At 47.4% G+C, this 25651-nt stretch overlaps 2 protein-coding genes across 3 annotated transcripts in view; one reads left to right on the top strand and one right to left on the bottom strand.

The window, feature by feature from the left end:
- The window catches only part of spint2 (serine peptidase inhibitor, Kunitz type, 2), an 18234-nt gene extending 14239 nt beyond the window's left edge, over window positions 1-3995 (bottom strand). Inside the window, exon 1 of the mRNA XM_088627443.1 lies at window positions 3420-3995. Within this exon, the coding sequence (XP_088483569.1) occupies window positions 3420-3804 (385 nt within the window). The 5' untranslated portion in view covers window positions 3805-3995. The remainder of the gene's footprint in view (window positions 1-3419) is intronic.
- On the top strand, window positions 3991-25651 carry ppp1r14ab (protein phosphatase 1, regulatory (inhibitor) subunit 14Ab). 2 transcript variants are annotated; one of them, XM_088627445.1, is made up of 5 exons: window positions 3991-4123; window positions 9259-9492; window positions 20401-20481; window positions 21041-21073; window positions 23488-25651. In XM_088627445.1, exons 2-5 carry the CDS (start codon window positions 9298-9300, stop codon window positions 23572-23574), a joined length of 396 nt encoding a protein of 131 aa, XP_088483571.1. In that variant the 5' UTR covers window positions 3991-4123; window positions 9259-9297; the 3' UTR covers window positions 23575-25651. The 2 variants fall into 2 exon arrangements, with proteins under 2 accessions (XP_088483571.1, XP_088483570.1); XM_088627444.1 differs by lacking the exon at window positions 3991-4123 and adding an exon at window positions 6735-7496.

Raw genomic sequence — 25651 nt, 5'->3', positions numbered from 1 at the left:
AATAACACTCGAAAACTGTACATTACTTCGTGCTTTATTTAAAGCTGCTAGCTGCAAGATAGTTTTAATTCCATTAACCTGAATCGAGGCTGCCTGCTGCTCCTGGTGTGCCCCACTGTAAGCTGACTGTGGCACTTTCCAAGCCTGCTCATCCCGAGTTCTTGTTCTGCATTGTGGTTTTAAAAGCTAAGCGAATTCTCCCCCTTGCGAAACTTGCCACTACCCCCACCCTCTCCCGAGAAGTCTTGGTTCTCCTAAATGTGGGGGCACCATTTATAACCCAAAGAGACAAACACACTAGACATCATTAAGTCTATAGTACACATTACAGATAATCAAATTCATTAAACAAACAGTTTACACACAATCCCAGAAAACAGACAGATGACAAACCACCAAAGGTAGCATAAAACATGTTTCCTGTGTTTATGCATTATAAAACAATTTTACATTCTAGAGCGCACTAATGTTTTCTTGTTACGCCAACATAAAGGGGATTTTAACCACGCATAATTATCCAAGCCAGACAGCCACCCACCACAGAGGGGGAAAACAAATTAAACTGAATTAAGAAGCAAAACGCTGGTCAGTCTCATATCCAGGAGTATAACTCTGTAATGTCTAATCCACTCCAGAGAGGCAGTGCTGCTACTGTGCAAACTGGTCTGTCCTTTCACCCTCCCCCAGGGAGAGATGGCTTAGCTGAGGGATGGGGCTGGGCTGTCTTTCTGCATTCTGCCAATGCTTCAGGGCTGCTAACTGCTCCACACCCAAAGTGGCATCTCTGCCGATGCCCGATCTCAACAGGGCTTTGTCAGAATCTTGCATTTTACAAATATTTTTTGATGGATATAAGATGTCTCCCTTAATTCGTACACGATAGCTCCAGGAAAGGTTCGGTTCGAATACAGTTTCTTGGGGATATAACGGGGTCACCCACAACGACTGGTACTGCTGCCACAGTGCAGCCACATCCTGCTTCGAAACAATGAGGCTGGTCAGTTAGCTTTAACCTACTGTGGATATATTTGCAAATGGGAGGAGGCCAGTTGGTCTATCTACCTCTTTTGGGTTTTAGTAGCTAAATAATCCCAGAATCCCATCCAGTCCTTATTGAAAGAAGCAAGGGTATCATCGGCTGTAACCACATGGCAGGGCAGCTTGTCCCAGACACCTACAACCCTTCGTGTAAAGTCATGCCTTCCTGTACTCAAGTTTAAAATACACTTACCAGTAGTTTCCAAATGTCCCTGTTTTCTTCACCTCAGATGAGGATAAACTGCCCATTTTTTCCTGAGGATTACCCCCCGTTTCCCCCGAGGGGCCCTGGGACCCCTGTGTGTGCAACCGAATGCCAGCGTGAGCCCTGCCCCAGGATCAGAGGCAGACCATCATGGAGAAACCTGAAATTCCCACCCCGGGCACCAAACTGAGGCAGGGTTCAAGCAAAGGACCAGCGAGTCCTGAACAGATCTATCGGAAATCCAACACAGTTTTTCTTACCAATGTCTACAGACAGTGCTGTCACACCCTCATCTGTCTAAACCCTTCACTGCCAAAGCCCTGACGTCCTAAGAGCTAACCAAACTTCCTCTATTTTAAAACACAAAAACCTCAGCCAACAGCCTCTCAGCTTTTAATTTATAGCAAACTTGCTCACTTCTATTCCAACTGACCCCCGTTTTCCCTGAAACTTGACTGCTACTCCTACAATTGTCAAGACTGTTTCTCACTGCAAGAAATATCGAAAAACTGAAAAGGTTTCAGATAGTGGCACCGATTCAAGGAGCAGAAGAGCTGGCTTTGGGCAGATTGGCCGGTGCCAACTTTGCTCTGGAAGGCCATGGGGAAATAACCGCAGCTTGTGGAGACATTCAGCACGTTTAGTCGTGCGCCTCCATGGCTTTTGAGCACGAACACGAATCCCTTTCACACATCTGTGTGGAACACGTCCAAGCATCAGAATTTCAAACAGCGCGTCTCGGCCACTGAGACACGTTCTTATCAGATGACAGGGTGGAACACAGCGAGACAGTGAGCAACAGTTTTTTTAGAAGCTGGAAGACTAGAAGCATCTAAACTCAGATTAGACGTTTCCAACATGATACAGTCAGCACTTGTTCCATCTTTCCTTACAATGATAACGAGGTTTTACAATTAAATATCTTAGATTGAAATATCCTCGTAGGCTGTTTGAAAGAGATTCTTGTTTCTTTTGTGACACAAGAACTTTTCTCCTATGATGTTTTACATTTCTAAAGTAAGGACAAAGAACTCAGTAACAGGAAACTAAGGATCATGTTCCACGTCGATACATGCTGGTGCTTAAATCACAAAATCAGATGTATTCCAGGGAACAAGTTGGGGTTGATTTGATCATTGTTTGTAGGAGGAGAAATTATACTTAGCATGTTTTGATGTTTACCTCAAGGTATATCAAGATTTTCTTCCCCCCACAGGCACCGTTTGCTCAAGTCTCGTTTGGATGTTTTTTGTAGAAGGAAAAAGAGCGTATTGAAATGTTGACATTGTCTTTCTCTGCAACACCTCGGCTTAAGACACACCTCCTCCTCCCTTCTCCCACATCCACCTTCAAAACACGAAACCCGATCCCCCTCTTGCCCTCTGTTGACAAACCAGTTTTACTGTTGGTTTTAGAAGAAGAAGAAGAAAAGATATTGTGCAAGCCCGACACGAAACAAGTCAGAGAATAAGAATTTAAACACCCCTGTGAGAGGCCCAATCGGCCTGGTCAGTCAGTACACAGTGCGCGCAGAAATGCTGGGAAACGTTTCGATATTGATGCTCTTTTTGCACTCTTTTCTCCACTGTAAACGTGGTGGGGGCGGAGTGCACAACAGGACAGCGCAGTCCGGGCTTTCCTGTCTATGGACTTGCCGTTGGCCAACCTTCTCAGTCATGTTCTACAGAGAACCCCGTGTGCTGTGTCTCTCCAGTCCTACACCGCGCATACCTGGTGCGGTATTTACATACAGGAAAATATCCTTCTACGTGAACTAGTCCTGGCTAGCAGGAAGACAAACAATGGCGGAAGATTCCCGAGCCGCTATGCACAACAGGTATACCGACACCTCGCATCTGTGCCAGTCCTTCAGTTGGCGTGCAAACATAAAATCTCCAGTCCGCACCCAGATTACAACCGCCCGGCCGAAAGACTGCACCTCGCTGCAACTGCCCGAGACTCTCTGCTCTCTGGACTGCTGGCCAAAACCGTCACGAACACGCCAACCGACTGCGACATCAAAACCCACAACACTAAACCCACACGGCATAAGTAACTGCTTTTACTTTCTGAAACAAAGAGGGCAGGTATGCTGCGGACAAAACTGACTTCCGAGCCTCATATCTTGACGCGAAGTTCAGGGGAACCCGCCCGTCCTCCCTGAGCCCGGAGTTACCTGTGCTGTTGCTCCCGGCTCTGTCGACCGGGGCGGCCCGGAAGGCGGTGAAGCCGTCCTTGGCGGTCAGGACGCAGACATCGCGACCGGCGCTCAGGCAGCTGACCAGGTGGCACTCGGCGGGGGCCCCGGCCGTGCTCTCCAGCAGCGCCAGGGTGCACTCCTTGTGGCCGCAGCAGGCTTGCCGGCAGGACGCTTCGTCCGACACATCGGGCAGGTGACCGGAGTAGCTGGCCCCGTTGTCGAAGGACTGCTGGTCCAGACCCTGGCCGGTGAGCTTCACGAACGCCTCGGGGCAGCCGTCCTTCTCCCCCAGGTCTTGAGCCTGTCCGGTCCCGGACAGAAAGAGACAGAGGGCGGCGAACGCGTACCACACCTGTGCCATTGTCGCTTCCGAAGCAAACGCCAAGACCAAGCGCTGCCCTGAACTATATTTATGTGGGGACGTTTTATGCCACCGAAAGAAAATACTTAACAGTTAGTCTCTTGTGACGGGATCTTGAGTTTCAGTCCTGCGGAGCTCCCTGCACTTCCTGTAGTTACGCTGCGCTACAGTTCCCAATGCCTGACCTGGACAGGTGAGTCTCTGCTATAAACAACAGGAACCAGAGCGAGCCAGCCGGTCCCGCGCCTCACTTCCTCGTGTGACGTCACTGCTAGCTCTTGTCCTGCTTCTTCTCCGTGTGTCGGCGGTGACCGTCCTGGTGAGACTTTTCGCTTGTTCTGCGAAAAAGAGAAGTGCATTTTTTTTTCCCTTGCACGATGGACAGATTCCCACGCGTAACTTCTCGTTTTGACTTTTTAAAATTACCTGCCTGCACAAGTGAGAGCCTCTCTGTGACAGGGCGACCTCTGTGACGAACACAAGCACTGAGTTCATTTCAGGGGCTGTGTTAACCGCAGTACTGCCACGTTAATGTATCTGTTTCTTCTTACTTACATTTCTTCTAACCTTTTGAAATAGGCGAAAACACATTTCGTGTTCAAATCAGATATCGGTATAGTTGTGTATGTTCAAATAGAATAGTCCCATACGTCTCTGTAAACGGTTGTTGTACTAGTAGTAATAATAATACACAAGATATACACAATAAAAATGCACAATGAGAAGAGACATTAGAGGGGGTAGTGAATACAGTAGGAGCAGGTAAAGAACAGAGCCAGTTAAGTAAAGGCTCTTCTAAAGAAGAAGGTTTTGATTCTAGATTTGAAAGAGTTTAGGGAAGGTAACTCTGGTATCCTTGGGAATAGAGTTCATAGCTCTGGGGCATTACAGGAGAAGGCCCTGTCACCCATAGAGTGTAGACAGGCTTGGGGGACAGATAGGAGACCAGAGTTAGAAGAGCGAAGGTTGCGAGGTGGGGAGTAGGGCGATAATAGTTCACACAGGTACTGAGATGCCAAGTCATGCAGAGCCTTATATGTGAGCATGAGGAATTTGAAGTCGACACGAAACTTGACAGGAAGCCAGTGCAAGGACTCCAGGATAGGAGTAATGTGATCACTTTCACTTGACCTGGTCAGGATTCTGGCTGCTGAATTTTGTACATACTGGAGTATGTTCAATGTGGATTTAGAAACCCCCGCAAGTAGAATATTACAGTAGTCAATTTGGGAGAAGACAAATGGGTTGATCAGCTTTTCAGCCACAGTCAGTGATGAAATAGGGCATAGTCTGGCTATGTTTCTGAGGTGAAAGAAAGATGTTTTGACAATGTGCTGCACATGTGGGTCGAATGTCAGCCTGGATCAAATCCCAGGTTTTTCAATTTAGACTGAAGCTCAAGTACAGTACCATCCACAACCAGGATTACAGGACTGGCTTTACAAAGTTGATCGGGGGTGCCAATAAGCATGACCTCAGTCTTGTCACAGTTAAGATGAAGGAAAGTTTGAGGCATCCATGTTTTTATGTCAGAGATGCAGTCAGAGAGAACAGAGACAGCCACATCAGTGTCAGGCTTGGTATGGATGTACATGGAGACTGTTTACAATCTGAAATAAGAGTAACGGGGTATTTGTAATTAGCATTTCGTCACAAGGAATCACAAAACGCTTCACACATAAGAAGGCACATATTTCACTCTGTCCCCTGCCACCAAACCACGCACTGGTTTGAAAGTTCTGTTCCACAGGGAAAGGCGCCACCTACTGGTCCACATGTGCCATGGACAGCAGCTGCCTGTTTTTCCTTAGAGCTCTACCCTCAAAGCCAGCTTTGCTGAACCTGAGATGTAATGGTAAGGACTGTAACACCGCTAGTGACTATAATTTTTGTTTTGGTGGTGTTTGCCATGAGAGTGTTTTGTTCGCAGAGTTATTTTCCATTGTATTTTTTCTTTTTCTTAGATCTGAATTTACAGAGCTGTATATTTCTACACAAAGTTGTGAATTTCACAGGAACTCTGTAAGGTGAAACATCGGGTACTAAACAATCAAGTGCAAATTCAGGAGTACAAAGTGGTGCAGATGAAAGAAATAGCCCACCACACCTGTGCTGGGTGCATGTCCCTCTGAATAACTGTTTGTTTTTAACATCAATACAGCATTAGGAACCGAAATAACACGGTGTTCTGCGAGCCCCCAAAGCCCTTATTTACATCTCGTCGTATCACGTGACGTCATGTGTGGTTCGATGACGTCGCCACAGGATGCCCCGATCACATCACACAGACTCCCTTCCATTTGGAACTGGAACTTTTTCATCCCGTGCAGTCGGTGCTGCTACCACAAGGTGGCAGCAACACCCCGGCCTACATGGGACTCAATGTCAATTGAGTCAATTCCTTTCGAGAGCCGCGCGGCGTGTTTAATGTTGGCGCTGGCCTCCTCATGATACAGCACGCTCACATCAGTTGCTTGCACGCGCTTACTGGCTGCGGGTTTCAAATAACACTATAGATCGTTCTGGTCACCGGCCACCAAACCTACTTGGTGGCTTTCAGGGGTATTAACTGCTTTGTCCCTCCTAAGTGTGACCGTCTCAATTCCGCGCCGGCCCGTGCCCCTGCCAATCCACCCTGCCGGTTCGTCCCGCAGCACCTGGGGTGTGGACCCGGGTCTCCGACATAACGCAACAGGGAGCCAGCCGAGTGAGCTAAAGGAGACCTCCCCCAGCCCTGCTCCGCACAGGGAGGGCGATGGCGTCACCGTGCCCGGCCTAGCTCCGCGACATGAGGATGCATCTTACTTCTTGTAAGTGTGATTTCATTACACACATGGATTCTCCCAGCTGCCCAGCTGCTGCTGATGTTGTAGCTCTTTGGATGATTTGGGCTTTAATCAGCACGTCAAGATTCCAGTACATAAGTGAATCCGTAGAGTGGACTAGACCAATTCTTGTAGTGGTTTTACTTCCAGCCTACAAGCATTTGAACTGAGTGTTTCTGTCAACAATCTGCCTCGGCGGGCCTGGGCCTCCCTCTATCCCCACGTCCGGTGACGAGTGAGCTCTGACCTTCCATAGACCCCGCTTGGTGAACTCAGCTCGCTGGGCGGACGGGATCAGTGTGTCCTGTGGCTGAGGGGCTCTTTATTAACGCTGCCCTGACGTGAGGCCTTCAGGAGCTGAGCTCCTAGAAACACTCAGCTGGTTCCTTCTGCTCGTTATTCTTGCCGGGACGAAGACAACAAAGACGCCATCTGTGGAAGAATGTAGGCCTGATGTCAGGCTTGCGGAGAATCTCAACTGCCATATAGGGGTACAGTACAGATGGGCAGATCCCCTCTCTACTCCAGCCTTGTTCATGATGCCTCTACACACCCTTTCACTCACCATCGGTATTGTATTGGAACCAGTCTCTTCCTCCCTCTGCTGACCAGTGACGTGATGTCTGATGGACTCTCACAGTGAGTCAGTTAATATTATTCTCCTCCTGGACTGGGCATCAGGTACGTGACCTCACTGCTACACTGATTATACTGCTGGATTTTCAGACCAAATCAGACACCACTGCTGCAGTTTCTGCACATTACAGGTGTCTCATCTCTTTGATATGGATGTGACAGAACTTCCTTACACTGAACTCCACCAAGAAGGAGATTACGTTTGTAGGCTCCAAACATCAACCCTGCAAGGTGGGTGACATCAGTGTGTTGTTGATGGTGCTCAAACTCTAGATGGAAATAAGAGAGGACTTTGTGTACCTTTTCATCCTGTGTTGTCAATTGCAGCTCATGTTTTGAGCATAACAAGATGAGTCTACTGTGTCACCTTACTTACTAGCAGAGCTACTAAGGTATTGAGTGTTTCCAGAAGTCACCACCCTGCATCAGCAGGACATCATAACTCCTGTTCTTTGAAAACTGCACTGGCTCCCAGTAAGATTTAAAACAGACACGATGGATTTCCTGTTCATGTATAATGTCCCAGCTCCTGGTTATTTTAAGGGCTTATTGCATGAGTCAACCCCAACTCTTAATCTGAGATTTGCTGACTCAGGTCTTACTCTGCTGATTCCAGACTTCAGATCCATTAGAGACTCAGTGACACTCAACATTTTTGAGCCTCACTGAATAACCTATCACTTCACTATACCTTTTAGTGTGTAATTCAGTTTGGGTTTTATTGGATTAACATGCTGTGATTTGTTTCTCATTCTTTTTACTCCTGTCCTGCATATGTTTTTGTGTGCCACTGTTGTTAGCAGCAGCAACATGTGTTGTGTTTTGCTTAAAAAAGCAATGCAAATATGGCAAATATTGACTGTTCCAGAAACACTGATGATTTGGCCAGCAGCCACCCTGCAACTCACAACTGGCAACCCACTGAAGCTCACCAGGTGTGAGCCTGGTCAGTACCTGGATGGTAGACCTCCTGGGAAAAACTCATGTTGCTGATGGAAGAGGTGTTAGTGGGGCCAGCAGGGGGCGCTCACCCTGCGGGTGGGTCCTAATACCCCAGTATAGTGACGGGGACACTATACTGTAAACAGGCACAGTTCATCGTATAAGATGACCGAGGTCCTGACTCTCTGTGGTCATAAAAAATCGCAGGGCGTTTTCTTGAAAAGAGTAGGGGTGTAACCCTGGCCAAATTTCCCATTGGCCCTCACCAATCATGGCCTCCTAATAATCCCCATCTCTGAACTGGCTTCATCACTCTGCTCTCCTCCCCACTGAGAGCTGATGTGTAGGGAGCGTTCTGGCGCATTATGGCTGCCATCTCATCATCCAGGTGGGGCTGCACACTGGTGGTAGTGGAGGGGATCCCCATTACCTGTAAAGCACTTTGAGTGGAGTGTCCAGAAAAGCGCTATATATGTGTAAGGATTATTATTATTATGTAACAGAACAACAGACTGGTAGGTGAGTGTCCTAACAGCACGATGGGAACGTGCTGTAACCTTAAGAAAACAGACGTTGCAAATCTTGAGAAAAAACATTTTCTGGAAGAAACACAGAGTCCGGTGGTCCCAGTGTGGACACGACAGAGCCTCACCAGAGTTTTTCAGGTGTTCCATGAAAAGAGGTGTGAAGGGGTCTCCAGAAAGAAAGAAAGCGACTTTTCCCCCTGCAATGCAGTAACGTGTAATCGAAAACTCTCGCACACCGGATTGCTCTGACGGCGCTTTATAGGGGCAGTGGAAGCGGGATTTCTGTTTATTTTACAGTTTGTTGCAGCGCTCTCCGTGATAATGCCAGGCTTCAGTTTCAGCGCCTGTTTAGTAAAGAGGATCCCGCTGATGGAGGTTTTTACCCTCAGCTGATCTGGCTGCGCAGGGCGTGACGTGGACTGTCCGGCTGGCGCGGCGCACTAGGACCCAGAGCGCGGCCGCCCTCCCGTCTCGCCCTGCAGCTGGAGAGATACTGACTCGCGTGCCTCTCGCATCCTCGACAGTGCCTACCGCCGCGCGAGCCCGTCAGTACCGGACAAGCCATGGCAGCCAACCGGGTCGGGAGGCGATACAACCACAAGGTCCACTCGCCGAACCGGGGACCGAGGGAACCTGGGCTCCATCTACAGAAGAGGCAGGCTCGGGTGACCGTGAAGTACAACAGAAAGGAGCTCCAGAAGCGCCTGGACGTGGAGAAGTGGATCGATGACAGGCTAGCGGAGCTGTACCTGGGGAGGGTGAGTTCCCCGACTGAAAGCGACCCGTGTCTGCTCGATGGACAGGGCAGTAATCGTTCCTTCATGTTGCTAGTCACATCCGCCGCAGGTGAGGATCAGAAACATTCCCTGCCGGTGCCCCGTTCATCTGATCCTTTAATTATGACCTAAAGGGTAGAAATGAATCTTTGCAACCCAAATATTTCAGATTTGCAGGATTACTAAGGCTCGGAGGTTTAGCTGGAAAGAAGCTCTTAACAGGGTCGCGTAAAAAGCGCTCTAACAGCAGGCGCATTGAAAAAACAGCGGCGTGTCACTGCGGTGGAGAGGAGCTCTTTCAGTCTGCGGGTACACCGGGGTACACCGCAGCATCTTCTCCGGGCAGGCAGGCAGACACACCCGCAGACACAGGAGGCGGGCTGTCTGCGTTCGCTGGTTGACAAAATTGTATCAAGGACTCTCTTGTCTTCGTGTAATTTAAATAATCTCGTTGCGGCCAGTGGAAATGTGTCAGGAGGAGAGCGCAGCGCTGTGTTGGCTCAAGCACGTCATTAACATTAAGGTCTCTGCCCTTAACACAGCGGCACGCTCTGAAGGAAAGCACGAGCCACTTATGCACTCTTGAGGTACAATGTGCAAGTGACAGGCTTGTATTTTTCTTAAATTGAGGCGAATATCAGAATTTCCAGAAACGCGGATGCTGCTAATTAACATTGAAAAAGCAGACTGGAATATTTCATCTCCATACCTCACGACTAGGAACGTGCTGTAACCAGACACTCTAGCAATGGGATACCGCAGATACTGCGCAGAATACCGAGCGACAGCTCTTCACAATCGCTGTTTGGACGCGCTGTGAGATCTCTGACAAGCAGACGCGGTGCGCAGATCGACATCAGGGAGACAGAAGTCGCTAACGGCACAGTGAGACACAGGGAGACACAGTGAGACACAGCGCCTGTCCGAAACACAGCTCAGTGGAAGATTCCAGCCCTGGCAGTAAGAATAAGGAACATGAAAACAGACAGGAGACGTTTCCAAATTCTTTCTTTCACGCCTTATATCGGCAGGTGTACTTTGAAATGGCTACGGTGACACTGGCACATAAGCGCGTCTGCGAAACTTATTTCACAGTCGCTTTAAAAATATCTAAAACCCTGATTGAGCCGATATTCTGTTAGAATACCTTCCTTCTCTTCTGCATCTTCACGTTTTGGCATAGCAGGAACAATACGTGCCCTGTAAAGCATTTCTTCAGAAAATGCCTTCCAATTTTAATAGAGAACATTTGAATTGCCATATCGCCATTTCCTGCCATAATAATTTTATTTTGTTCAGACTGTTTTCTATTTATAAAATAAAATGATTGATTTATTCCATCTGGGGTCTGTCTATCCCATTAGGAAGAATCAGGGAAAATAACAGTTACACTGGAAGTACCACGAAGAGCTTTTTACAGCGAACATTTTTTTTTTACCTCTAAAGGCACCTGTTTTAGAATTCTTCAGTTTTTGTTTGTCGAACAAAATAATGGAATGAGAACTGTTTTGTAGATTTTGAGGACTGTATACAAAGCAGGCTTTGAATTGTTCCACTTAGCGCATCAGATATAATTCCTGGTGCAGAAACACTGTAGAATACTGGAGATTTTTAGCTCAATATAGCTTTTTTCTTAAAAGAAAATACTCTGATTATATGCAGAAGTTGCAAGGACAGGGAGGTGTGAGCAGGCTTTATTAGGAGCAGGCAAAGGTTTATTCCAAGCTGGAAAGAGAAGAAAAGAAACACAACATTTCGGCTTCACGCCGAGCTTCTCTTTTCAGCAGGAATAAACCTAAACTTGTTCCTTTGCAGCCCCACGCATGCTGACGGTGCTGCCCACTTTATTAGGGAATGACTGCTTTCTGAGACGGAGAGTAATGGCTGGGAGTTCGGTGCGCCTCTGCTCCTTCAGTCCGACAGCCCCAGCTCTGGGAAATGTTTTCTCCAGACCGGCACTGCTGGCACGCTGTTCCGACACTTTTACACAAACATCTGGGTAAAGTCTACAGCAGCCCTGAACTGGGAGAGCATGTGGGGAGTGGTGGGCTGTCTCTATATAAGGGAAATGGCTCCGTGTTCCCAGGGTGGAGAGCGGGAGAGAGCGGGGCCTGAGTCTGCACTCTGCTTCCCTGCTCCACAGAGACTCTCCGAGAGATGCTGCCTTAAATGGGCACCACTGATTATTGGCTTGGACTGAGCAACACGTGAAAAAACAACAAGTTTTTAGATCAACACACTGAAAAGAGAAAACATTTTCAGCTTGAAGCGCATGCCACTGTCCCCTTCCTGTGCTTAGATTTGGTGCTGAGCTGGATAGGGAGTTATTTCTGACTGGGTGGTGAATGTGAACCAAGCCGTGAAGCCTTCTGGGACAGGAAAGCAAGCATGTACTGTATACTCCAAAGTGGGAGTTGCAAGAAGAGACCTGCATGACTCTTCCTGTCAGGGGCACAATGGTTTTGTCAGGTTGTGCATTGTGGGGTTTGGTACTGACTTGGTGCCTGTGTGCTGGGCTTTGTGGAGACATCCTTCACCCCTCTACTGAACCATTCCATCAAAAAGTCCTGGTTTCTTCAATGGGCACATCAATGGGAATGTGGAGCACCAATGGAGTTCCCCAACTCTGATTTGAGTTTCCCAGTTTGCACAACCTTCTCCAAAGCACCGTCCCAGTTCAATCTGGAAACTTTTGTTGGAATTGCAAAGAGCAGATTTAAAGGGGAAAAGGGGGGGGGATCAGTCAGGATGGGATGAGACATCAGACATCTGGAAGAAGATATAAACTACCAGCTTATGTATTTGTGACTGATGTGCCACCTCTGTCGCTGAAATATGTAGTACTGTGGTAAACCCATCTTCCCAAGACGTCACAGAAGCATTTCTGACAGGTGTCTCACCTTGTGCGTCAGCAGCTCTGTTTCCTTCCTCAGCTTCTGTTGTGTTCGCCAGATCAAGGGTGGCGCCAAACTCAGCTTTGCCTTGAGGCACATTTTTGCCACCAAAACTAGATGTAATTTGACACGAATGCTCAGTACACACCTTGGAACCTTTGAGTACATGACAGAGCACTGGAGACACGGCTCTGGAAATTGCAGTCTGTCCTTTGACAGGGCAGTATGAACACAGCATGTGCAAGGGTAAGTAGTCAGAGGACCTTGTCAGAGGAAAACAGTTTGTCTCTAAGGGAGTTTCCAACCAGGATGAAGATGTCTGTAAAGTACACAATGGACCTCCTTGTGTGTATCTTAGGAGCTCTCCATTAGCCTTTCAAAGAGCCGGAATGGCTTCTATAAAGAACTGTTCACATCTAGAAATATGAAGACCTGCGTCTCTGAGACAGTGAGCCATAACCGATTAAGGAGGAGGTGATGTTTTAGCAGAAGGAAAAGTCCAGAGGTTAGTGATTCATCAGCGGTCCGTGTGTCAGTTCAGCCAGAGTCTGCCCCTGCTCGGGTTGGCTCAGTTCTTGCTGTTACACAGCCTTGCAGGGGGAAAACGAACAAGGAACCGACTCTTCAGTCCTTCTGTCCCCGAAGATCACTAAACTCCAAACTCCGGACAGATCCCCATGAATTCTAGTAAAGTATGGGCTCCTTCTCCTTCTTTGGTTTAACACTGACTGCGCCTCAGGAGTGTCACTTTCTAGGACTCACAGTGGTTGGAATTCGTGTGCACCATGAGTCAATGTGGAAAAAGCTGTGTGGCATTCTTGTGAATTTGCACAATGACTTCAAGCATTGCAAGTGCAAAGGGTTGCTTAAGGCTCTTGTATTGATACTGGTAATCAGGTTGACGGAGTTGTTTTTCTGTGATGTAAGCTGCATCTCCCATTTCCTGTTTCCTTGACATGACTCAGGGTGAATGTATGTGGGTATGTATGGTGAATGTATGGGGTATGTGATAGTTCTGCAGCATTGGGCAGGCTGGTCCGGTGCCCGAGAAGACAGCAAGAGTGTTGTGAGAGAGTTAGAGTGTTGTGGCTAAACACACACCTTTGTGTTTAGTGGCTTTCTATTGGGGTGATGTGTGTGCAAAACATTTTAAGATCAAGTCCAAAATGTCATTAAAAACATTTTAAGATCAAGTCCAAAATGTCACTCTAATATTCTGTACATTTTTTACCATGTAGGGACAGAATTGAGTGTTGTTTGTTTCCAAGCCAGAGGATTCGTCCCCCAGTGAATCTTGCCAGACGAGATGCTATCGTTAAAGTTGCTATCGGTCACATTCAACTGAAGAGTCTCTGTTTAAAGGGGAACTGCAACAGGGACAGGAGAAATCAGCACCGATGAGTGCTCTTCAAACCACAATGACAGTAAAATGTGCACAGCAAGGTGTAAAGTTCCGAACGAGGCAATACAACTTTCTGTGAGGTATAGCAGCCCTATTACATTGCAGAAAAGCAGGCTTGTGAATACATCTCTTTTAATCCAATAGAAATATTGCTCTCAACTTCGAGATTTGTTTTGCCAACAAATACTACTTACTTGTTAACTCTGCATGCAGAGCACATTTCCGCAGTGAAATGTCTGCTGCACAACCTGTACTCATTCACTCGTACAACGTATTACATTAGCCAATATGGTGACTAGTGAGCAGGAAGGGCCACAATTCAAGCAAACTTTCACTCTCTCCAGCGGGGAGACCAGGGGTTTGTGAAAACGTGACAACCAAACGGTACTTTTACAAAGTTGAAAATGTTTCTGCTTAATTCAGAATTTGTACAATTTTGCGATACCGTCAAGTAATTTATGTTGTTACCGAGATTTAATAAGTTAATGCAGTTCCCCTTTAAATCCCAGTCAATAATTAAGACAGGGAATACTTGCTCAGTCACTAAAACCTGGGACTGACCAGTACGTGTCGGCCAGTCCTGGAGACAGAGCATGTCCATTGCATTAGAGCCCCTGTTTAGATCACAATCTGGGAAAGATTGATCTCACTGGCTCCGAATACAGTGAAGGGGGAGCATAATTAACACAAACTCCAAGACACGCTAAATCCACTAAACCCGGCTTAAGCGGGCAAAACAGGGCTGCTGTGTGGAGTTACAGACAGCTGGGTGTGCCAGTCTCTTCCAACAAAGTGGTAAAGAGCTGGCAGAGATCAGTCACTGGAGGAAAGAAGCTCCATTTGAGCTGATATGGACCTGTATCGAGAGGTTTCCCACACTCTGTCTGTGCACAGGCTCTTCTCTGCAGCCGGGCTGTCCATGTAGTCCTGGCTGTGGCCGGAAGTGTCACTGGCTAATGGACTGCTCATTGATTGATGGGAAGTTATCTCCCCGAAAGACCCTTGGGAGGAGGGGTGGGGGGGACCAGATCAAAGAAACAGTGAAAGAACATTCCTCTCTTCCAGGCCCATATGTCACTGGATAACGGAGAGATCCATACCCTCTTCCCAGCCCCCATCTGAGTCCTCCAGCCACGATCCCCTGCTGAGCCCAGACAAGTCAAACTCACGGAGCAAATCAGAGCTGCAGTTATCATCTCGGCGGGCGTTACTGATTCGGATTGAGTTGAGCTGTTTAAATGTTATCCTCCCCGTCTCTCTTACAGACGCACCTTGAGGCGGCTGAGCAGCATATCTAAAAGAGGATCATCCTGAGCTTGACTCCACTCTTGACAGCGCCAGCTGTTGGAGATCATGTGCTTGCTCCTGGTTTGCCCCATGATTGTGTCACAGGCCTGTCAGTGGGCGTCGGCAGTGGAGATGAGGGTGAAGCTCATGTGGAATGATAAGAGATCATTGAATCTCTGCATCTCACAGAAAGCAATCTTGTTCATGAGCATTATTGGAGGGCAGCGGTTCTTGAAAGCAAAAAGTAGGGAGCAGAACACACTGCCACCAGAGAACGTAGGCAGATATAACCACGTTACTGCCAGCTCACTGGCTTGGAACAAACATGAAGTAAATTAGAGATGATAATAGAAAACTTAACTGCAGGCTAAGATGCACTCCAACTCCTGACTGGACAGAACCGAGCTGGCATACATAGAGGAGTGTGACAGTAAGATGGAAACGCGACATTGAGACTCACCAAGTGTTGCCACATTAAAAGGAGCACCCCTGGCATGGAGTTAATGAGGCTGTACTAAAAAACCAAGCAACATCTGTCAGCTTGGCCTTGCGTGCCCTCTGGGGCCTCTGGTGCAAATAGTTAGTTCTTTGTACAACATGCTGAATAGCAGGATGATCACACTCTCAAATTATTATGTATATCATGATCATCTTCAACTTTTTCCACCAACTGCTGGATGACAGCCTGTCCAAGTTCTCTGTCTGTTTGAGTCTTCAGCTCTTCTTATCCATCAAGACACTGCAAACTGACTTGCCATCTTACAAGAGGCCTTCTTCCTGATCATTTGTGGTCATTTGGGATCCAGTTCAGTATTTCAGCTGAACAATAATGACCGGTTCTTCAAGCTGCCTGCTGCATCCATTACCCATTTCAGTGGCTTGACTTTGATCATGACTCCTTTTTGTGTTCTAGGCAACTCATTTATCATACAGTATGTCAAGTCTATGTGCAGTATACAGTAAAGGCCAGAGTACCTATCGTTCTCTGGGCGCACTTGTCTGAGTGTCTGGGGAAGGAAGTGTTGGCCAGGCATGACCTCGGCGTCCCTGCTGCGTCAGGGTGAGGTGGGTGTGTCTGGCCATGACAGTCCTGGATGTTTTGACACACATAAGGAAGCTGATCTGTGTGGGCTGGATGAGTCACAGGATGCTGTTTCTGGGGACTGAAGCAAGTGATGGGCTGTTCCCTTGTTTAAGCCCCTCAGAGCTGCCACCCAGAGTTTAATAGGCTGAGAGCGGATTGACTGTCACGTGCAAGGTGTTTATAAAACAGATCTGCTCAGTGAAACTGGAGGGGGTGCTTCTGATTAGGATGTGACACCACTCCCTCCTCACAAACGTGCTATTAATACAGTCTTCAAAGTGAAGGTGACTCTGCAGCAGCTCCACCAGCATATGAAGGACACATGGATGTTTATATGCAGTATGTGTGTGTTTATGTTTAGGGCTGTGCATGTGCCTCTCTCTCTGGCCTTTGTGTTGAAAGAAAGGTCAGTGAAGGCCAGCTGGATGAAATATTTAATGCAGGTGTGAAAGGCCTGAGAGTCAGACTGCCGCTTCAACTGACCTTTCTGAGCCCCCCACCCAACACCTCCCTTCACAGCCCTCCGCCTCTCCTCTGGGAGCTGGAAATCTTTAAAAATTCATACGGCAATCATCAAACGCCATAACGGAAATTGACTCCGGGCAAGGTCTCTAGCACCAGAATATATATATATACAAACACACACAAGGAGCAACACCCTTTTCCAGAGTTTACACAGTGACATCAGACTGCAGCAGGAATCTGAAAAGGAATGTGTCTTTTTAAAGCTCCACGCAACTCACACTGGTGAACTAAACTGGCAAGCTTGCCTACCACAGCTCTAACACTTGATGTGATTGCTTTCAAGGGTGGTATAGAAAATAAAGCTAATAATACTTAGAAGAGGCTTGTAGCTCCTGCTATTCCACAGCAGTACCAGACCCACACCTCACTCTACACACAGAAACAGCTAGACTGCTCAGTACGTTCGCTGCTCCAGTACTAACTCTCAGTCAAGGTCCTGCACTCAGACCGCTGAGTAAGACAGGGCACTTTGTGGTGACCGGCTGTAGACTTGACAGGCCTGACGTTTCAGCACTGATGGTGCTGTGTTCTTTCCTCTTCAAGTAATTAGACCATCAGACCAGATGTGATGTTTTGTCTACCCTTGATGCCCACTCGCTGCCAACTGCAGCTGGCAAACTGAACAAGGAACAATGCAGCAAGCCATACATGTGTCATCCATCTTGTAACTGCCTCTTCTAATTCAGGCCCATGGGGATCCGGAGCTGATCCCAGCAAGCAATGGCCACCAGTCCATCACAGAGCACACACAGATACAGACAAGCACCCAATTGCACCTAGGGCCAGAATTCCCAGAAGCCAATTAACCTGCCAATATGTCTTTGGGAAGAAACCGGAGCACCTGGAGGAAAACCCACACGAACACGGCAAGAAAATACAAACTCTACACAGACAGCACCCCAGGTGTAGAATTGAACCCAGGGCTCCAGCACTGCAAGGCAGCAATGCTCACCACCAACCACTAGTTCGTTCCTAAAAAGTGAATTTCTTTTGCAGCTGGCTGCTTAGAAAATGACTGGTCTTGCTCAATGACCTCCCCTTATAAAACAGTAATACGCTCACCCCAACGGTTTTCATATGCTCCATGTAGGAATTACAAAACGGATCAGTCAGCATGTCTAGCATCATTGTTTTCTACAAGAAAGAACAGCACTTGTGAGTTTTGGTCTGGAATGCAAACACACTGATATAATCACTTGGAGCAGCATTTGATCAGCCATGGAAGCATTTCCAAAAGTGGTTTTGAGAGGCAAACTCTGCTCGTGCAGCAGAGGATGAGGAAACGTCTTTCAGGAGGTCTTAATCTGATAACACGTTTTCAGCAGCTCCTTGCTTTAATCCCGGAGTTTCCACATTGAGACAAAGAATTAAAAAGGTTGCTGAAGCCATCAAGCTCAGAAAGAAAAGACAAAGATAAACAATTTTCCCATATGGGCATTAAGAAACGTTCCTTAAATCCTTTGTCAGACAGGAAATACAAGGAGGAAATACAAAGGAAAAGCAAAGAGCATTTAATCGATTCCTATTGATTAAGCATCAACTGCCACTCCATACAAGCACCAGACACACTAAGAAGCTGATATGATATTGCAACAGGGCCAGTTTTAGGGTTGTGGTTTACTGTTACTCGTCAATTTGATCTTTCTTCCTGTTGCAATCCCATGTCCTTGCCTACAACCACAAAATAAGAATGGATGCTTTTCATCCGAATTTGCGTTACAAAGCACGAGCCAGACAATCTGAACCACTTTCAAACACGCTGGTGCATTTCCTCCGAGACTTCCCCAAACCCACAACAAAGTGGTACCCTGGCTTTCTAGGTCTGAGTTTCATCATCTTAAAATTGATGCTGCTGCTCCAAAACCACGGCATGGCCTGCTCCTGCCTCTCCAGGCACTGCGACACCCTCATTAACACTTCCATGACAGAAGAACCTGACATCACTTAATTTGACAAAACCCAGCTCTCCTCCAGATGAGGAATTTGTCAAACATCTATTTTCCACACGTGCAAACGGATCTGGAAACCGCTGCCTGTGTGGATCTTGTAGCCAGTTCCTCTGGGAGTTGTGCACCACTAAAAGGTTTAATGAAACAGGAGATGAAAGAGCCGTGTCGTTAAATAGATGTGGGGCTTTCCTGTCTGAGACAGAGGTACTGGCCCCATCCCTGCAGCAGGGGACGGATTTGGGCTGTTTGTTCTGAATGACAGATGTACTGCACAGGGCAGCAGCTGGGCCATTAACCTCAGCTGAATAGCTGAGCCCTGTGATGACTCACATTGTGACGGCCCAGGGGACTGGCAGAGTGGAGCGGGCATTCAAGGGGTCTATAAACTTGATCTCCCTAGCAGTCACCACTCTATGATTGCCTAGGAAAGACGGAAGGTTAAGCATGGACTAAAGATTTGACTAAAAGCACTAAAGATTCTTAAGATTTGACAAAAGCCTTATCATCTTGTAGGTTGACTTCAGCCGCTGAGCAAGGTTGGGCCTGGTCAGTTCTGGGGTGGGAGACCTATATGGAAATTCATGTTGCTGCTATTGGTGGCGCTGATGGACCAGTAGGTGGTGCTCTTCCCTCTGTGCCAGAATTTCAAGAGCCCTTCCCCAGTTTGATGTCCAGGGACAATGTGCGGCAGGAGGTGTTATCCTTTAGATGAGATGTTATACTAAAGTTCGGACTATTTGGCATTAAAGATCAGCATTGTTCATAATAATAAGGGTGTTAACTTTCGGGTACTGGCTAAGTTCTAGTCTAGGCTCATACAGATTGACCTCCTTAAATTGTTTAAATTTCTCACTGCTCCTCCTGATCTGCTGGCATTGAGGCTGCTGGGGTGAACGGTAGTCGTGTATCAGCCAGGCGGGCACAGCAGTGGTGGATGAAGCAGGTCTCCTCCTCAATGAAAGTGATCATGCGGAACAACAAGTGTTGCACAAAATCAGTGACTTTTTATAGCTAAGACCAGCTATACAATGTAGCACAGATCAATTTCCTATCTTAAAACTAAACTAATCTTGCCAAAAAGATCTATAGATTAATAAAGACCAACAAACATCACTAAAACGTAATTTATACTTCTGCTTTATTTTGGGAGACTCTCTCCCACGGGGAAAGGGACAGAGAGACGCCACTGCCTTTCCCTGCTCAGCGCAGGTCACCCTGACACACTCCTCAGTCAGAGACATCAAAGAAAAATGAACAACTTTCTAACTAGAAAAATTCAGCAACTTTCTGACTTACTTTGATGGCTGAGTAATTTTTTGGGGAATATCGATAAAGGGAATTTAGTGTCTTTATTGATTTCATTTCTTTGGAGAGGAATTTCATTTCAGACCCCTTAACATCAGCTACAGTAGCCAGGGCTCCTGATAACAGACTATAGCTCTACAGAAAGGACAGCTGAACATGGTTTCTCTCCTGATTCACCAACATTTCTCGCGCTGTGTTATAACAATCTATAATTCCTGTGACAGTCATTGTGTCAATGTAACTTACATACAGTAATTTACAAGAGGTGTGCTGCTCTTCTTTACAGAGTCTTTCTGGAGTTTTGGCTTAAATACATTTAGTTCTGAGTTGCTGTGTCTCTCCACGCCTCAGTGAGACCTCAGTGGGAGTGCTCGGAATTTGTGCTCCTGCTGTTAACTCAGCTGATGTTTCCCAGTTTAATCCCGACTGTCCGGCTGCTTGCAGGAGGCAGAGATGCCGGAGGAGGTGAACATAGACGACTTGTTGGACCTGGCCAGTGACGAGCAGCGAGTGAGCAAGCTCCAGGTACTGTCAGAATCCGGACAGAAACGCTTCTGCTGTCCTCCGCCTTAGGACAGCCACGCGTCAAAAATCTAATTGACTCTTGATTGCTAAATTAACTCTTAAACAACTTAATTTACATGCTGCTTAGGATTTGCTGTGTAATAATGGACTGACTGGGGTAAGGAAGACTTGCTGTGGAAAGGGATGGCAGTTCACAGACTGTTATATTGGGAGTATATTACTGCATATGTGTACTGTAAGTGTAGGAACATGCTGAAGACACTTTTAATTAGGTCTCTACTTAAAAGAATATACAAATATGTATTAATCCTGAAGAAACCCACTCCGGGGGCTAACGATCTGTATAAGAACCTAAGCAGATGTTCTTTTCTGTCACTTGCTGCATAACCTTGGCCTCGCGTCTTTGTGTCTTAGTAGTGTCTTTGCTTTATCTGCTTGAAAAGAATAAAGACATCTGAAGAAGACTGAATGTAAAACGTTTATAGCTTCACAGCTGCTGACTGTATGATTGAGTGTCTTAAACTTCTGAGGGTTAAAATATTTTTCTTTATCCTTTCAGGATATTCTGCACTCTTGTCAGAACAACACAGATGTAAGTATATTTATACTCTTTATGCTTACATTTAGGAATTATAAAGATGAAAGTTTAGAGCCTTTTGAAATGATCCCTTTAGCTATGTGTAGAAGTGTATGTGTTTGCCAAAAGGCTTACTTCTCTTAAACAGGCTCTGTGTGCTAGAATCTAGTCAGAGCAGATCTGCACCCTGTGTTTAATAAAACCATTCCAGGACCCCAGATGTTACAGACTGGTTAATCATCCTCTATAATCACTCTTTTTTAGGAGGCAGATAACGTTAAATCGACAGAGCAGAAAATTGAAAAGACGTTTAGTGTAATAAGAAGTAGTGCTCATTTTCACAGGAAACACATATGAAGCAAGATACAGACAGTAAAAGACCTGTATTAAATCTCGCTCAGTTCATCATCAGGTCACAAATCAGAATGAGGAGGTAAAAATATAGGCTCTCTATGAGTAGGGGCCTCTACACACAGTGACACACACACTTCTGTCACACTCTGCTAGGGAGCTCTCCACTTGGTTTACTTATTAACAGTGTGGTAGGGCAACTCCACACCAGGAAGCCACTTAATAACAGCCATTAAAGACTCGTTACATATTATATTTCCTACTGCGTATCGATACATAGTGGCACAGATAGACAGTTCATGTAGGAATTGCATTACTTGCCCTTTTAATCACAGAATCAAACCAAGACTCTTAAAAGGCTGATCGGTGAAGGAGAAGCTAAATTAGCCAGGAACTGTCAAGCAATAGCACGAGGTTTCCCATCTGGAAGTTGCCAACAATTAAAATGAAATGCATTTGTATAGCGTTTTCCTCCCCCACTGAAGTGCAGGACTCACCCGGGTGACACAAAGCAGCTATCCGGCACCAGCAGCCCTCCCATGTGAATAATTAAGAAATTGATTCACCAGTTAAAGTAATCAAGAGCTCAGTTTAATTAGGCATCTGAAGGTTGGAACCTCCGACATCTGAGTGTTCCCTATCACCATACTGGGGCACTGATTTGGAAAGACTGGCCCAGAACAAAGAGCGCCACCTACTGGTCCACCAACACCACTGACAGCAGCAGCCTGGTTTTCCTTGGCGGTCTCCCACCCTGGACCTTGCTCACCTTCCAGGATTTGACAAGATCAGGCAGTAAGAATTGTTTAGAAAACTTTCCCTCTTCAAGGCATCGTGTGCTTGTATCACACTTAATATTCCCAGATTGTGGTGGCATCTGTTTCACCATGCTTTGTTCCCTGAACTCCTGACCATTTACCTGCTACTTCTAGCAGGTTCGTGGTCCCTTTTTAAGCTCAGAAAAGCTGAGGGGCTGAACCAGAGCAATTGGACTTAAATCCTGTGCACTTCTAAATGCTGAAATTATACGGGACGTTTCCATTCTGTGATTTCTTCAAGGAGTTTACCAAAAACAAGATCACTTAAAAACAAAATACAATTTGCTTGGTGCCCAGGCATCCTGTAAAAATGAGGCTGACTGTGATGTGTTGATGAGGTTTTTCTTCAGTTGAAGTGCGAAATGAGCACCCAGATTAGAGACAGAAAGAAAGGGTCCCACCACCTGTTGTGCAAGGAGGTGCATGAGCTGTTCTTCTTCAGGCAGGTGCACGCCAACGCTGCCGCAACCCGCGGCGGCAGCTGACACTTCCTGCCACGGTCACGCCAGCTGCACAAAGCCTCTCTGTTGTCCCTTGTCCGCGCGCGCACACACACACTGCCCTCCTTTCATCCCCTCCATTTCATCTGCAGTGACAAAACAATCAAAACAATCTGGACCCCCGGGGCCCACCAGGGGCCACCAGGGGCCACCAGGGGGCCCCGGGCTCCTTTGTCCTGCTGAAGCTGCGCAGGATCAGAGCGCAGGAGCTGCTGGCTGGCTCACAGACACGGGCCTCGCTGACGTCTGCAGGGCCCTGCGGACTGCTGGCAGCGACCAGAGACCAGAGTGGATTCCTGGACACTGAGCCAGAGCAAGTGCTCCCTGCTTCGAATCCCGGCTCAAGCCGTCATGGCCACGGCGTGATTAACATGTTTTGGTTTTCAGGCACAAGAAGGGAAGAACGCTTGCGAGAGCCGTTTTTGGTCAAGCCTGTCTTGTGCAAGCAAACATGTCATCCGTTAAGAGACGGGAATCTCAAGTTTCCCTTTTTAAAATCACACCAGCTAGATCTCTAGCCCTCGGATGTCTTGCGGCCCAGGCAAATGACAAACTCTGTCCCTGACACTGCGATGAGCCCTGCGTGAAAGCAACAGAGAGGAGATCGGGTGCAGACTGGCAGCGGACGCCTTTGTCCTGCTGCCGTGGGGGGAAACTTCGGAATGGGAAACGGACGCTCTGCGGAGAGCGCTGGGAAGGAGGTAACGGAGAGCCGGCTCGTTCCGCTGAGTGAGGTCTCTTTCCTTTCCCCCCTCCGCAGGTCTTCGTGAAGGAGCTGATGGAGAGGCTGCAGGGGCTGCAGAAGCAGGAGGAGCTACAGAACGATGGCATCGAGCACCCGCAGTGAGGCTCACTGCCCGGGGCAGGAGGAGAGCTACGCCGCCTCTCCCACGCCCCCAGCGGCCAGCGGCGACAGGAGGAATAGCCACACCCAGGAGAGACTCTACTAACAGGAAGCAAAACTGATCCACTCGTAACCCTCTGTCTGTATATAATCCACACCACACGCTTTCAGCCACTTGACACGTAATCAGTATTCCCTGGTGCTGCCGCAGTGCCACTGGCTTCTCAGCCTCACACTGTTTTTACATAACGTTGGAAGGGTTAAAGGGATGGTCAGTTTCACCTGCAGTTCCCTCGTTATGCCGGGTTAAGCTTGTTTCAGTCCCAGGACTGCCCTTTCCCAGGGGCGCCCTGGTGTTTGAACAGAATGTGCAGGTTTTGCCAAAGATTCTGATTCGGATGTGAGCTGTGTGCGGCAGCCCTGTGGCTCTTTTGGATCCCTGGATCCCTAGAAGTTCTGAGAGGCCTATGGTATTAGGAAGGCTCTGAGTGACCAGGATTCCCACAAATTGGGTTAGGGCTGGGATTAGTTAGCCAGTATCTTCTTGGACCTCATCAGTGACACTAATTTGCCTCGACCTGCAGGTTTGCAGTGATGTCTCTCCTGCTGGGCACTGTGCTGCTCCAGACAGCCTGCCAGATCCTCTTCCAGAGTCCAGAAACAATTGGGTTGGCATCTCCAAATTGGGTGTGTGTGGATTTGGCACGATTATTTTCTTCCCCACCAGATGATTTCCCAGAATAAGTTTCAGCAGAACTTCCTCAAAACCCGCATTAGCAGGAAAAACAGGTCACAGCACCAATCAGCCTAGACCAGGCAGCAGGAAGAAATCGCAGAGAAAGCCGACAAAAGTAACGAATATGAAGTTTAGCAATCCAACAGGAAGTGACACTACTTTTTTCCTCGGCCTCGCCAGTATAACTTTGATCTGTGAACCTCACTGAGTCGCTTCTTGAAGTATCGCAGTCAGATTTCGTCGGCAACGATGTGCCTCCTTTCCTGGGGCTTGGGCTCGGAGCTTGACGTGAGATAGCAGGGGAAATGAGAACATAAGGAAGGGTACATCATACGAGAGGAACCATTCAGCCCGCATGGCCTGTTCGGTAGTTAGTAGTTAATTGATCCAAAGATCTCCTGCCACAGACTCCTGATAGAAGCCAGGGTGTCCAGTTTAACAGCATGGCTGGGCGGCATGTTCCAGACTCCCACTCTGGGGAATGAGGGCAGGGAGCAAGCTTGACACGAGATAACTGGGGGAAGTGAGGGGTGACAGCCACCATTCCTGCATGCACAGACTTCACCGTCCTCTCCAGGTGTTCCAAAAATATCCCAGAAAGCCTCAGCCTGCGATGAGGCGGCGACTCCCCCTGACAGAGAAGCACAGTCGATGTACGTGGTGGTCCGGAAGGATCGGGGCTCCGGTCCTGGCAGCAGTGATGGGAAGAAGATCAGTTTCCGGGGAGCACAGGGTTGTCTACATCCTGGCCTGTGTTGCAGGTGTGCAGTGGGGGGGTGTTCATGTCTAACCTGGTGTTGCCAGGTGCCGGAAGCGATGGTTTGCGCCGCGGTGGACGTCTTCGAAAGTTGCCTTCAGTGCGGGCTCACCCTTCAGTCACCACAGCTCTCCGCTGTTCCTGCATTGCCAGCATGCGTCATGAACACCCAACATGAACATGCATCACGAATACACATCACACGCACCAGGAACATGCATCATGATTGTGCATCATGAGCACACATTATAAACACGCATCATGAATGTGTTATGAACATACATCTGTAACTACACAAGGCATTGTGATCTCTGTGTGTTGCGGTGGAGTATGGAAGTTATAAGATCCTTTTCCCCAACTCCCCGTTTTAACCCCATAACCATCGCATGCTGTGTTTGACCCGTCTCTCACCTCCGCGCCTGTCCTGCGTACATTTTGATTCCTGATGTAAACCATCGGTTCGTTTCAGAATTGTTTTATACTGTGTGTTTTTTTCCTAATAACAGTTTTGATATGATTTGTAAATGGATTTATTTGAATGCTTGTTTTTTGTATATTCTTTGAAATAAAGGAGAGTTACTATTGCA

The sequence above is a fragment of the Lepisosteus platostomus genome, chromosome 4 (assembly GCF_059453375.1).
Source record: "Lepisosteus platostomus isolate fLepPlt1 chromosome 4, fLepPlt1.hap1, whole genome shotgun sequence".
In the NCBI taxonomy this organism is placed as follows: domain Eukaryota; kingdom Metazoa; phylum Chordata; class Actinopteri; order Semionotiformes; family Lepisosteidae; genus Lepisosteus; species Lepisosteus platostomus.
Note: the sequence above shows the minus strand (reverse complement) of the source record. Positions and strands in the feature narration are given on the sequence as shown.

Bases quoted from the DNA above. Each gene is read 5' to 3' on its own strand.
- ppp1r14ab (XM_088627445.1), top strand. From the start codon at position 9,298: ATGGCAGCCAACCGGGTCGGGAGGCGATACAACCACAAGGTCCACTCG. The intron at 20,482-21,040 runs GTACTGTCAGAA...TTATCCTTTCAG, and splicing joins AGCGAGTGAGCAAGCTCCAG to GATATTCTGCACTCTTGTCA. The intron at 21,074-23,487 runs GTAAGTATATTT...CCCCCTCCGCAG, and splicing joins CTTGTCAGAACAACACAGAT to GTCTTCGTGAAGGAGCTGAT.